Source organism: Dromaius novaehollandiae, chromosome 6 (genome assembly GCF_036370855.1).
Source record: "Dromaius novaehollandiae isolate bDroNov1 chromosome 6, bDroNov1.hap1, whole genome shotgun sequence".
Classification (NCBI taxonomy): domain Eukaryota; kingdom Metazoa; phylum Chordata; class Aves; order Casuariiformes; family Dromaiidae; genus Dromaius; species Dromaius novaehollandiae.
The window spans coordinates 16,380,676-16,395,457 of record NC_088103.1 but is presented as its reverse complement, the minus strand read 5'-3'; the positions used below and the strand labels follow the sequence as shown (position 1 = coordinate 16,395,457).

Here is a 14,782-nt window from a genome sequence, read left to right as displayed (position 1 = left end):
GAAATCAGCGTAGACTTTAGCAAGTTCTCGAGAAGGTAAAGCAAAAGGTGCTGATACAATTTGTTGCTCAGAAAGCAATTTTTTTTTTCTTTTTGTAATTATAGCCCTTAATTTAACCTTTGTCCTTATGTTGCTTATTGGGTTATTTGGATGAGTTTTGACTGTTCCAGAAACATGACTGTTGGCCAGGGAAATATTCCTATTGTATAATTTTGACAGATTAGACAAAAATAATATATATAACAGACAACTTATTTCCTAAGTCTCTACAATCTGAACTTTCTAGCATCTCTTTCAGACATCATTTCTGCTACTCCAGCAGGTCATAGTTTCCTAAGTAATCTTGCCATAGCTTCATGGCAGTGGGTTAATATGCTAAGCTATTGCATATTTGGCTAACCAAACTCCTTTTGAAATTAAAAGATGCTTTATTCTCACTTTCTGCAGTTGCTTCCAGCAGCTTCTCAGAAATACAGCAGGGTGTATTTCCCCCCCAACACTCCCTAGTAACTAGGCATTATAACTGCCTGACACGTATTTCTCTGGCATGTCTGGTCAAGACCTGCTTGGCTTTCTCAAGACAGCGTGCTTCCTGGCAAAATACTTGTCATGTCCTATTTGTTGCCCATACCAATAGCGGAGAGGTGGCTTGGTTTGTCCTAGATCTGAAATACAGTCTAAAGTTTCTTGGGGGGCAGGGAGGGGGAGAATGCCTGAAGAGGCTATGTAGCTAACTGATTAATTGAGTTGAATAGCTTTTCCACAGAGCAGTCTGTTAGCTAGGGAAATCTAAAGCATTACTTGCTTTTGCGTATTCACACATTTAGATGTAAATCTTTCATTAAAAACTTCAAACCTTGTCAAAGGTCAGAAATATGGCTTCAGAAACACTTCAGGGTGCAAAGTGACAACTTACTCCTGCAATCGTAACTTAACATTCCATCACTTAAGAAAACTACTGCCTCAAGGTACAGTAAGCACACTCATTGCACTCTGATGCATACTTCACTGGGATACAGCAGATTTGCTATTGTAAGAATGCTGAAGGCTAACAACGTACAGATGGCTTTAAGTTTTGCTGTATTTGTTAACAGTCTGTTCACATACAGGAGTTCTGTAAAGAAGCTTCATTTTTGTTAGGTGGAAAACTAAACATTGATAGAGGAAAAGATTTTTAAATGCCCGAATTTCTGATTCTTCCACTTCATGATCTCAGCTTGTTGTGTCGTCCTACAGATACACACATTTCACACACACACACACACCCCAAAAAAGCTACTGAATATTAAAAAAAATTAATTAGGCTACAATGGCTTCTTTTATTCCTAGGCTATCTCTGCAAGGCAATGTCTTGGTCTTGAAGAACAAAAACAGCTGAGAGGATTTAGATATATTTTTCTGAAAAGTGAATTAAAGAATTGGAATAATAAGGACAAATTAAATGAAGATGCTTCTTTTTGTAGGGTTTCTTGGTTGTAGATGGAAGAGATAATGGTAACCATAGTTGGACTTATGAGCTATTGTGGAAAATGATCAGATGTAGAGAAGGAAGGTGAGAACTTTATCAAGGATGGATAGAGTGGAATAATCTATCAAAAGCAGTTTGTAGAGGAAGATGTTTCAGATAACCAGCTGGCTGAGACACCAAGAACAAAAAGATGATTAAGGAACTGCCAAATATATAAAAGTGACAATGAGGGGGAAGGGAACTAGAGAAAAACAACCATTGCATGGAAGTTGAAACTAATCATAACTCAGGAAAAAGATAGAAACTGTGTGAAGGACCACATTCAGTTGAGTGGAAAGATATCTCTTTGAGAGGGATCTGTCTGGGAAAGGTGCAGACCTGATGAGTCGATGTGACTGTATGTGGATGTGTTCTGGGAGCTTGAAGTAGAGAGAAAAAGTTAAATAACAGGTATAAACAGATAAAGGAAGTCTGCTTGAAACCTAACAGAACATTGCCAGGAAGCTGGAGAGGCAAGGAGAATAATGCAGAGTAGAAAAGGGTTCAGGAATGAGCAAAATAAGGGTGTCTACAAGCTCCACCAGCAAAGTTCAGAGATTGTCAGTATTAATACAGAAGTCTTTAACGCTAACCATGAGCCATTTTACAAACCTCATGTTAAAAGCTGTGGTCTTTACTTTTGTTTGAGGTATACAAAAATTTTTCAATTGACTTAAAAACATAAGTATAATGCCAGTTTAGGGCTCTGACATTTACTGTGGTGTGACTATGTGACTTTGGGACCTGCCCTCAACTCATGCTCTGTTTCTTGCCAAATGATGCAAGTCTTTTATAACTACTATGTTAACTGTTCTGGAAAATCCACCTTAAGTTGCTGGATCACTGAATTGCACATTGCTAAAGTTTTTGATTAAATTCATCCTTTTCTACTCTTCTATACTTTCCAACACGTTAGACTGACTTGTAGGAGACGTGAGGAGACTTTAATAAATACATTCTTGTAGATGGTAGGAGGCTGTACTTGTTCAAATGCTTATAAAGCATACTCCCTCCTTTGTGAATGCATGAAGGCTGAAACAGAGTTTCAGTCCAAAAAAACAGAATGAAAACCTAATAATACTTCAGAGAACTGAGCCAAGTTGTTCCTAGCAAAATGACAGCACAGATCTTGTGCGTATGCCACCAGAGGGAGCATGCAGCTTAATGAATGGAATGCAGCCACATTTTGGGAAACTGAATTAGGAACATTGTGTTGAAGTCCAGCATCACTTTTATTGTTTTTAAAGAGGGGCTGTTAAAGGTTATAGTTAACTCACTATCATTTTCAAACAATCAATAGTTTTGCTTTCCACTATGGGTCTAATCATCCCCTGCCATTCTGCCTCCACTCACTCTTCTCTGATCCTTTCCTCCCTCTCACCAAGCATCTCGTGCTCAGACCACTGGCATGGAAATGTATTTGGCACAAGCAACGGAGAGAAGGGAGCCTCCCAGTGAATGTGCTGCTGGTGGAATAGAAACCCGTCCAGCTGCTGGCAGACTCATTTCAGTGAATTCTCTTTCATCCCTACTCTTTCACTTCTGGGTGCCAAATCACTGTGTGGCCAAGCTCTGAGGGTGTGGGAGCATGGGAACCAGTGGTGACAGAAGGTTTTTTCAAATTATTAATTTAAACTGAAAAATTAACTCCAGCTTCAAATAGTCTAATTTATCTTGGCTAGCTATCTAGCATGTAGAAAACTTAATTTTATTTGGCACCAGATTTAAGATAGAAGCTTGCTGGTATATATTGCTGAATAAAAGTAGTAAATACTTATCTAGCTTTTCCTATATGACCTTTGTACTGTAGATTTTCCCAAGATCAAACATCATCCCTGTGTTTTGACAACAGGAAGGTGTTAAGCTTGTATTGTGTTTCTAAATAACTGGATTTGGTGTAAAGGAACACTAAACACTGTTTAAAGATGATTAAATGGCTTTAGCTGTGAACAATCCCAAGATGCATCAGAACCCTTTAAAAGATTAAAATGTCAAGAATGATGATGGAAATTGACTGCTATAGGTGGTAGTGCTGAGAAACATATCCCTCAAACTTTTTGATTTGTGAAAGGTCTGCTCTTTGCTAGCAGTGCAACAGAAGTGTCACCATTATTAATCGCAGACTCAAGTCAACATGTACACTTGGATGCAACAAAAGAATTCCAGACCATATCTAATACTGCATTATATAATTTTCCCGACATCTGCTAGAGTATCTTTTTTTCCTTCTGAGAAGCTGTTCAATGCGACCTCAGGAAGGAAACTGGCTTTGTAAAATAAATGCATATAAACTATAGTGTGTTCTGACTTTAATAATACATGGATCCTCGTGTCTCTAAAGTGTACAAAACTTCTTGTTCCAGCTGTCTTTTCATTGATTGTTTCCATATCTCACAAATCTTTCATTGTTTTCCAGGATATTAATGCACATGCATGTGTTACTGGTAAACCCATCAGCCAAGGTGGGATCCATGGACGTATATCTGCAACTGGTCGTGGTGTCTTCCATGGAATTGAAAACTTCATCAATGAAGCATCATATATGAGTATATTGGGAATGACTCCTGGATTTGGGGATAAAACCTTTGCTGTTCAGGTAACTTTTTTTCCTTCAACTGCAAGGAAAAAGTGTTAAAGAAAACTCCGGTAGAGCTGCTTTTAAAATGGGCTGTAGCAATAAATCTTTGTTAGAGTTTTATGACTTTCAAGATTAACCTTTACTCTGAAACTTTAGAAGCACTTCTTAAACAACATAGGTACGCTTTATTTTGGACTGTTTTATGAAAACTGAACTTTTGATTGCACTCTACAGGCACAAAGCCAGATCTCCAGTCTTTATAAACATAGGTTGCAAAGATCAAAATGAGATACTACTACAGGAGTTCTTTAAACTAAGGCATCGCACACATTTCAGTGAACTGTGGCACTGTTTTTGCCCAAACAAAATTCGTTGTACCATTTTGTAATAAAAAAAAAAAAAGAGAGAGAGAGTAGGAATTGGGTAGTATGTTCCTGTTCCGCTATAGAATAAACAGTTGGGAAAGCAGAAACTGATATGCTGTCCTAAATTTGTAGGATTGAATGTACGTATTTTGTGTTCTTAGGACTTCAAGAAGCTCTTATTTATGTAGTTGAATTTTGAAAGGGTTCAGTGCTCAGTAATACACATTATCATTCTTAAAATTTCAAAGAAATAACTTGTCCTTTTCACCAGCTTTGATAAACAGCTAGTAAGCTGAATGGAGGATCTGAGCGATTGCTTTGTTTTGAGTTGTCTTTCATATCAACACACTAGTTGTTAGAGATAGCAGAATCTACAATGCCCCCTAATTGTGACCTCTGCCTACATCTCTGCCCTGCACGCATGTAGCAGCACCCCCCTCTCCCTACCCTTTGGCATCAGGCTAACCAGCAGGCACTAAAGCAGAACATTAAACTGAAAACATGGCCAATAAAATAGCTAAAGATTGCTCTAGGAAAATGAGGATGTAATATTGCAAACAGACCTAGTTCATGCCAAAGTTTGCTTCTGCTAGAGGAAAAAAAGGAACCTTAAAGATAATTGAAGCTATGTTACAGAGGGATTTCATATTCAGCTTTTTTTCCTGGATAGAATCTTACTACAAACTGATATGAATCCTGTGACCTTTTGGTCTGCTGTTTGTGTTCTTCTGCTTCCAGAATGTGGAATAATGGCCTGGAATGAGGTTTTCTATTCCTATAGAGATGTAGAAAGTACTAATGAAATGCAGGATTATCTAAATTTAAATTTAGGTAATCTATTTTGTGCAAGATTGCTTCAGAAATGCATTAGAAATAACATAGCTTCCTGCTAGTCTGTTTGTTTTAATGTGAAGAATTAATTACATCCTTGTTTATTGCTTTCTATTCTGGGAGGGTTTTAGGCATGTAAGCCTTCCTTACCCAAACTAAATGAGAATATATTTTGGCCTACAAACATTAACCACACCTTGGAATGGTTGTACAAAAATTTATGAATCAAAGACAGTGCCAGTCATAAAATAAACATAATGTTACTATGAAAGTGTCAAAACAATGAACGCTTCCCTTGCGGTTTTTCAGTATGAAAAACTTTGCACAAATATATATTGCTAGCTATAATGCACACTTTCTATAATGTTATTATTCAGAGCAGAATGTGTATAGATTTGTGCCATCTTTCCCATGCACATCATCTGATGTTCAGACATGCTAATAGATTAAAAAACTATTCAAAGGTATATAAGCCTCAGCAATATTGCCAAGCTAGCTGAAGGGTTAACTACTTTTCCCTGTCTCTTTCCACCTTCAGGGATTTGGTAACGTGGGCTTGCATTCTATGAGATACTTGCATCGTTTTGGAGCAAAATGTGTTGCTGTTGGAGAGTTCAATGGTTCTATCTGGAATCCTGATGGGATTGACCCAAAGGAACTAGAAGATTTCAAATTGGTATGAAACTTAGCAGAGAAGAAATGGTTTAACCTTTGTTGGCTTTGCAAGCACTGAGGATGACTGTAGACTGGTGTTAATTTGTAATGTTTAGATCGTGCTGCAATTAGTTCTTACAAAATGGCTCAGGAATGTTGATTCTTCTTGCTTTCTCCTTATCCCCAGTATGAATGTAGTGGTTAACACTAACTGATCCTGTGGTTTTAGCAGTCAGCTTGCTTTATAACATTGTGCATTTTCTACCTTTTGACCTGACTCTCCATAAAAGGGCAAGGATTTTCATGTGCACAGGCTAATTATTTTGGTTTCAGAACTGGAGTTCATGCTTATTTTGCCTTCCTTATGACTAAACTAGGAGGGATGTCTCAAGCAAGCAAGGCAAGGAGGTTCCTGAAGGATTCCTGACTGAGAATCATAAGCATATATTAAGACTTAAAACCGCACTCTTCCTGCTGTTTACTTACCCATTGAATGTTGCTGAAGAAATGAAAGCCTGTCTGACAGATGCTCAAATACAATCTCTTACATAGAGTTCTTAAGGAGCTTATGTCATTTGTCGTCTTTTAAGCAGGGTGCCTTTGTTCTTTTTTACCCTCTTTCTTGAAAAGATTCTGTCACTACACAAAGGCCATCGATGTAGTGCTAAGGTTTAAAATGGTACTTTTCAATCTTATGCAATGCAGCATGTCCTGTGCTTAGCAGACTGCTGGGTCATTTCAGTTTTTTGAAAACTATTGCATTTGCCATGTATTTTAAAGAGCTGAGGGACTACAACTTTTTACATATTCCAGAGAGCAAACAACATTGCTATCTTTATCCAGAAAGCAGTTACACCTCAATCATGGGAACTTAGACTACTATCCAAGCTTTGTGGGCTGCTTTTTAATGCCTTTTCTGAGTAAGGATAGGAATTACGTTATGTGCTGTCTTACTAGTATCATTTCTTCTCCCTTCTCTCTCTTTTAATAAGGTTAGAAGACGGGAAGGAAGTAAAACCAGTACACACACTAAAAACACTGATTTGTTTCCTTCAAACAGCAACATGGGACAATCATGGGCTTCCCTAAAGCACAGGCACTGGAGGGCAGCATCTTGGAAACAGACTGTGACATTCTCATCCCTGCTGCCAGTGAGAAGCAGTTGACTAAGGCCAATGCTCGCAAGGTCAAAGCAAAAGTAAGTTGGAGAGTTCAAATGCGAATGAAAAGTGGAGAAAGGCAGTTTAAATACTAGTATTCAATAATTAGTGTGGCTGGAAACATATACCTCTGAATTAGCAGTTACTCTGTTGTGATTCCTTTCAGATTATTGCTGAAGGTGCCAATGGGCCTACAACCCCTGAAGCTGACAAAATCTTCCTGGAGCGAAATATCATGGTTATTCCTGTAAGATTCTGTTTCGATCATTGACTTTTGTTACGGGAGTAATGTTTCCGTAAATCATAGCAAAACAAATTATTTATTGAAGATCTTTATTAATGGCCATTCATTCTCTTAAAGAGGTAGGGTATTTTTTGTTTGTTTGGTTTTTTTTTTTTAAGAGTACCTCTGATGCCTGGGAAATGGGTGTTAGTGTTGCTTAAGATTGGTAGTAATTACCTAAAGATCTCACTGCAAACATAAATGCCCCCTCAAAGATAACTGTTACATGAAGGCTGCATCTTCAGAAGGGAGAACAATCCACAAGTATTTCTTAAATCTGTAGTTTTCCCTTTTGGAGTATTAGCTGACATTTGCTCGACTAAATAATCCACTAAAGAAAGGAGGAAGGCAGAGTAAATACACTGGCTGTTTGTTTGTAAACGTCATGTCTGCGAGTGATGATCTGACAGAACTGTGTATCATAGATCGATAGACTAAATGTTGCCTACAGTGATAATTTGAAAGAATACGACCTATTCAGGAATAACGATATCCTTTTCCCCAGGGAAAGGGTGTCCCAGTCAAGTAAAGTATCTGTGAAGAGCAGATGATCTTCTGGCCTTTACTAACTGAGATGGCCTAAGGATGCCCTGGTTTTCTTGCTTGAAAACTTGTGCTAAAATAAAAGAAAGTGGTCAAACAAGCACAACTGTACTGTGTTCTAAAGTCAAGTCCACTTCTAAGTCAAATAGAAGTAATCTCTGGACTCCAGAAAAGCATAAATATTGTCATGAAAGAATAACTGGATTGTCTTCTCTACTGCAACTTAAACTAATATTTTGTACATAGTATTTTTGCTTACTTTTCCTAAATACAATTCAAGACATTGCTGTTTCTGTGCAGGATCTTTACCTGAATGCTGGTGGTGTAACAGTATCCTATTTTGAGTGGCTGAAAAATTTGAACCATGTCAGTTATGGCCGCTTGACCTTTAAATATGAAAGGGATTCAAACTACCACTTGCTCAGTAAGTGCTCAGTTCTGTTTTCACTTGCCATTTAATTGAATTGGTTAAATGAATTGCAACTCAGTTGGCTTAAGTTAAATGCATACTTTTTCACTTATTACCATGTAATTCATAGTGATGCTTTTTTCAGTTATGTGAAAATATCAAATACAAATCCATATGTGAAATATTTAGTACTTCTTAATAAACTTCTTACATCTATGTACTTGGTATTTGAAGAATATTCAGAGTTTTGAGTGGGTAACGTTGTTCTGCACGCACAAGAATGGAGAATTTGAGTGAATCAATAACATAGTTGGTACAGGCACTGTAAAAATTGGCTAATGGCCTACAGCTCCACTGGGGGCCACTGTGTGTGCTTCCCAGTTTCTGGGCCAGAATACTGATTACATGGAGAGAATAAGCTTCATGAAAAAGAACAACAGGATTTCTCTCCATTTTTGAATGAGACTTGTGCAGAAAAGGGTGGCAGGGGGATATGTGAGAATCTCAGGACATAGGACTTGACAAAATGTGTGTGTTTTTTTAGTATGTCCTTTTCTCATAAATTATGACTTCTAAGGTTATTCTAAAGTGGTAGAGGATTTCGGCAATTCTAATTTAAATCCTTTTCTTAGCTTCAAGATCATGCCTTATCTGAAATACTCTGTGGTGTTGTTTAGTAAAGTTTACTAATTAAATTGCAAGAATTAAGATGAAATAAGTATCAAATTAAAATACAAAACACTTCTAACGTCCTAAGGAAAAAAAAGCTAGTATTCCATATGAGCTTTTTTCTTAGTAAGTAGCATGTATGTGAAATGCAATAGGAGATAATTCATGGCTTTAATTTCAAGAAGTATTTTGTCTGATGCTATCAAATTAGGAATGTTGGTCCAGATTTCCGTCAGCTTTCTGAAGTTGGTAAGGTAGGATCAGTAAAATCCATAGTCTGCTTACCAGCTGACTTTGTCCCATAGCAGTAGTACTGGAATACTGACATGCATATTGAAGGCATTCACATATAAAACTATAGGATTAACATCTTACCTTTTTCTTAGAAAGCAAAAAAGTAAGATGACCTACTCCCCTTCACCCCACCCACCCAACCCCTGAATTCTGCATTTCATGCCTTTGAATGCTGCAAGTCTTCCAGGGCAGGGGAGGACACCTATTTGAAACACATTGCTTTCCTTGTTGGTTACCTTGCCTCTGCTTTTCCCCCTTCTAGTGTCTGTCCAGGAAAGCTTGGAAAGAAAATTTGGGAAACATGGTGGAACTATTCCAGTTGTGCCTACAGCAGAATTTCAAGATAGGATATCAGTGAGTAGTTGCTGTGTTTGAGTTTGGGCTGTTACTGTAGTTGTATCCTGGTTTCAAGACTGCAGTCTAAATCTTACCTTTGTAGCTATTAGGGAGGTTTTTGCACCAAGGCACTAGTGCAGTTAGCTATACGGCCAAACAATTAAAGGAAAGGATTGATCTAAACTGCTCAGGAGAACTGGAAGTGGGCTGTTTTTTCTTTCTTTTGAGTCCAAAGCAAAGTATCTCCACTACTGTTAAAAAGCTACAGTTTTAATATAGACCTCGCTTTGTATTGATGACTGCTTCATAGTGTTAGATCCCTTTTTAAATTGCAAAAACTCATCTACTTTTATAAGAGTACCTAATACAGCCTTTTTTTTTAATAACACTATAGAATGTTGGATATTTATCTTCTATTACTACCTCAGATTTCAGAAGCTGTTAATCAACCGAGAATGCTTGTTGCCATTTTTTGGAGTGACAGACTGGTATTTCACTTGCTTAGACAAATGGTATCAGGTGTTTTTTTCTCCCCCTCCCCCCTCCTGTTTTTTTTAAACAGGGAGAATTCTCTTCTCTTTGCAGACCAATAAGGAAAACACTAAAAAAAAAAAAAAAAAACCCAAACCCATTTCCCCCGATTCTTTTATTTGCTATGGCATATTTGATATTTCTACTGGCTAGGCTAATAAACATGTAGGTGTCATTAATAATTTATTTGATGCCCCATGGCTATTAAAGTTCACGGAGCTTTTGCAGAGGGAAATCGTGCCTCAAATATTAGTTCTGGAGATGTTGTTAATATAGTTTGCCTGGATTTCCTAAAGGCTTTCAACAGGATCACACACCACAGTGGTATGCTATTTCTATAACTCCAAGGTAATATAGACAAGACCTGACTGAAAAAAATGTAGAATGTTCCCCTAAGATTTGAACTACTGGGCAAAAAATGTCAGATGAAATTCAATATTATCTAATGTATAGCAATACATGGTGGAGAAATTTTCATATAAAACGATGGGTTGTGAGCTCATCCATTTGCATTCCAGACGAAGTTCTAGAGGTAACAATAGAATGTAAGTTTAGAATTCCATAGTAATCAAAAAGCAAATCCAGTGTTAGGAATTCTTGTGAAAGGAAGAGACTAAAACTGACTATAATTATGCTGCTGTATAAATCCAGAGCATGTCTGCCTTCTGAATGCTGCATGCAGGTTTGGTGTCTATCTCAGATGTTATGGGTCTGGAAAAAGTCCAGAGAAAGGCGATAAGAATAATCAAAGATATGGAAGCTCTTTATAAATGGAACAATCAACTAAGCTAGGTCTTATTAGCCTGAAATGGTCCTGGGATAGAGACAGTAATCTATAAAATGAGTGACATGAAACAGAATAGAAAAGGATAGATTGTTCACTGGAAGGAAGAATGAGGTAGTGTCAAATAAAACTAGTGGAATGAGGCTCAAAATGAACAAAAGGAGGCAATTCTTAGTACAACAGAGTTAATCTGCAGAACACCTTCCCATGGAATATATGGAAGCTAAAAGGTTGGTGGGTTTGGGTAGGGGGGGATGTTCACAATTTCAGGAGGAGATGAGACAAGTTATTGGCGGGAAGGAGGGAATCCAGTACCTCACCTAAAACTAGTAAGCCGTGCCTCCTCGAGAAGAAGTTGAGAGAAATGCATATAAACTTGGCCACTGTCAGATGATAGTAATAGTCCTTTAGCCTGATCCCGTATGATGCTAGCTTGTTCAGAAATGTTACACTGAATGAGTAGCATAGTAAATGGGTTCTGTGGCCTAAAGTAATTACTGTGGTCCCTAACACAAGCCCTAGAAACTAGCCTGCTAAGTTCTGCATACAGCCCAAACTTGTATTTGAGGGACAGTATGTCTTTTGGGAAGCCAGGTCTTAAATTATTAGTAAATTACAGCTGTCAGAATGACAGACCACTGAAGCTGATACTCAGGCATCCCAATTCAAGCTATTTATTGTGTATTTAAATTTTAATGGGAACAAAGTTATTCTGGAGTTGTTCGGTGCTTATACAGTGTTAAGTATATGCATTGTGGATCCATGCCCTTCCTAAAACTTGTCCTGAAAATAATTGCAGGTAGCTTCTGTAGGATATTAGGTCTCGAGCTCTTTTATTTAACATTTACTGTGCTCTGGAGTCTAAAAACGGTAGCTACAACATCAATAAAGAATTCCAATATCATGTATATCTTTAATGTAGCTAGACATCTAAAAAACTTCAGTGCGTCTGAGGCTTTAGGATTGATTTTGCCACAGTTAGCACTTTGAGTAACACAGTAAAGCTGATTTATTTTTAAGTTAAGTTTTGCATCAGTCATTAAAAAAAAATGAGAGCAAGCTGCAATAATTGTGAGAATCCAACATGTCATTGTCCCTAATATATGACTAGTCCTTTTTTGTATTTTGGATTAAACCCTCATTTTATTGCCTGTTCTTGCAGGGTGCATCTGAGAAAGATATTGTCCACTCTGGATTGGCTTACACAATGGAGCGTTCTGCCCGGGTAAGTATTAGATTGATATGTGTCCTTTTAGGAAAAAGAGAATTTAAGTGGCTTTGTGACAGTAGTTGAATATGTTGCGCAGAACTTCCTTGCAATAAAAGGAGTAGATAAACAGTTCATGATAATGGAAGTCACTGCGAGTATGAGGTATTCCTGATGCCTGTGGGGATTTAACTTGCCCAGCTTTAACTCGGCATAGCAGACGTTCATTACAGACTAATATATGAAATCAACAAGTATTTTCTAGTAGAAGCTGTAGTGATTAGAAACACATTCATTGTCCTCTTGTGCCTAACTAATGTGGGACAAACAGTTAAGAGTGCTTTACTTTGCCATCACTGGTTTTAGGTTAATCCCCTGGTACAGTATTTTTAACTGGTGGGACTAAGACTAATGAAACTTCTTGTTTCCCCCTCTACTTAAGGTACAGATGGATCCAAGACTTAAAAAGGAGCAATGGGGAAATCTGGGAAAAGATTTTCTCCCTTTTAGGTCTCAGATGTAAGGGGAAACAAGAAATCTTAGACTTGGTCCTCAAAGGATCCAAAGTCCGATACCAGTCTAGGGGCTGTTATATTCCTGCTTAGATCCTTTAAGTAAAATCTAATGTAGTTTGAATGGAGAAACTTGCAGAAATCATATATAAACCTTTTCTGTTTCAGCAAATCATGCGTACTGCCATGAAGTACAACCTGGGTCTGGACCTGAGAACAGCTGCCTATGTCAATGCAATTGAGAAAGTCTTCAAAGTATACAATGAGGCTGGTCTGACCTTTACATAAATAGGCCTTACGGTTCCTTATTGTATACCATCTTCCTTGCCGTTAATGTACCTTCTTCTTGAAAAAGCTTATCATAAGTTTACATGTAACCACAAAAGTTTCTTTTCTTCTGACATTATAGTGGATTCTATTCTCAATTAGTTTCAGTCCAAACTAGTTTTTTTATATATAATAAAAATCCATGGATTAGGATATTGTATACAAGTATGTATCTGAAGATAACTGTTCATCTGCACTTGTGGGGGCCATTCTGGGTATTTCACCTACAAAACAAAATGGTACATTTTATGTATGGAAGAGTGGTCTCACCACCTGGGCCACTTTTGAAACTTCAGATCAGATACTGTACTAGATGAGCGTTTAGCTCACTATTACTTCATGCACTTTTGTTTGATTATGTAATTTTGGCTTTGGCACTTTCAGTAAGGCCTTGTATGATCAATGCTGTGGCATTGTCAAAGGAAGAACGGGCCTCCAGCAGGGATTAACTTTGATAGGAGTCTAATTTTTATTTGTAGTAAAGCTTCAGGCCTGATTCTCTTTAGGCAATGTTTTTTCTTCAACTGTGCTGCTGTTATAGGACTGCCTTTAATTGCTTGTTCAAGCTAGCTTGACTTTCACAATGAAGTATGTAGAGAGGTGACAGAAACTAGTATTTTTGTAAGCTGAAACTATCAGGCAACTCTAATTTGGTTATGTTCTTAATCAAGTATCTATGTAACTACTCTGACTATAGGTTGTTTCCTTTTTTTCTTTCTTTTTTTTTTTTTTTTTAAAAGGGATGGTCTGAATTCAATAAGTAATCCTACTCTAAATTTTTAACATTATTTTTCAGTCTTTTCCTTTCTAAGGCTTTCTGAAAATTAGATGTTGTCTCAGTGAACAACTGAAGTGAAATTGAACCCAGAAATAGTTGGCCAAACTACAGAGGAGCTAAAATGCTGCTATGAACTTAATCCACTGTCTTAACACAGAGCCTTCTTATTTTTGCCGCCTTATTTTTTTGTCATCTGGAGGTCTTGAACATTTTGAATATGTTCAAATGCAACAAAATGAACCTTGACACAATATTGGATCAAGCACAGTTTTTAAAGTTTAAGGCTTTTGTCCAGTGGAGTCCCATTGAAGTGCCAGGTGTTATTTATGTAATGAGTATAAATGTTTTTTTTAAGATGACAACTCGTCCCTCCCAGAAACTCATACTTTTTTTCTAACTACTTTGTAACTGCATGACATAACCTGATGAGAAGAGCAGTTATTAAAAAAAATGTTGACCTTTCCAAACCTACTATGCTGGTGTATTACTGTTTTCTATTTCATATACTAATAGCTTTCAGTAATGCCAAACAACTTGTGAATCTTCACAGCACCTATATTTATTCATTACATGACTACTGATAATATACTCTGAGTTATCACAAGGCGCTCGCTAAAACACATCTTTATCTCATGAACTTGCCTGTTAACAAGACTTCAGAAGCTGGATTTGTTTGGTAAATCATTTCAGGTCTTTGCTGCGTCTCTGGAATTTGTGTGAAGAACTATTTTAGTAGTTAGCATAGAGCAATAAACCTGTGTGATGCATTTAACTAGTGGCTTACTCCATCATATATGCTGAAACCCAGAGTTATAGCAGTACTTTCAATTACCTAAGTGCAGTATATTTTTTGCTGCCAATTATTAAAAAAAAAAAAAGAATTCTGTGAGCACAAAAAAAACAACTGTGATCAAGGTGTGGTTCTCTAAATGAAAGATCTGTATCTTGGATCATATCTTTCAGTAGAGTTTTTACATAAACATTTGCTGGATAGTAAAATGAAATTCAAGGTAG

The 14,782-nt window shown here is 37.2% G+C and overlaps 1 protein-coding gene across 1 annotated transcript in view; it reads left to right on the top strand.

Moving 5' to 3' along the window:
• The window catches only part of GLUD1 (glutamate dehydrogenase 1), a 31,178-nt gene extending 16,638 nt beyond the window's left edge, over positions 1-14,540 (top strand). The window contains exons 6-13 of the mRNA XM_026116718.2: positions 3,924-4,103; positions 5,820-5,957; positions 6,996-7,133; positions 7,262-7,342; positions 8,222-8,345; positions 9,556-9,647; positions 12,107-12,169; positions 12,832-14,540. Of these exons, the coding sequence (XP_025972503.1) occupies positions 3,924-4,103; positions 5,820-5,957; positions 6,996-7,133; positions 7,262-7,342; positions 8,222-8,345; positions 9,556-9,647; positions 12,107-12,169; positions 12,832-12,951 (936 nt within the window). The 3' untranslated portion in view covers positions 12,952-14,540. The remainder of the gene's footprint in view (positions 1-3,923; positions 4,104-5,819; positions 5,958-6,995; positions 7,134-7,261; positions 7,343-8,221; positions 8,346-9,555; positions 9,648-12,106; positions 12,170-12,831) is intronic.
• The last annotated feature ends 242 nt before the right edge of the window (positions 14,541-14,782 follow it).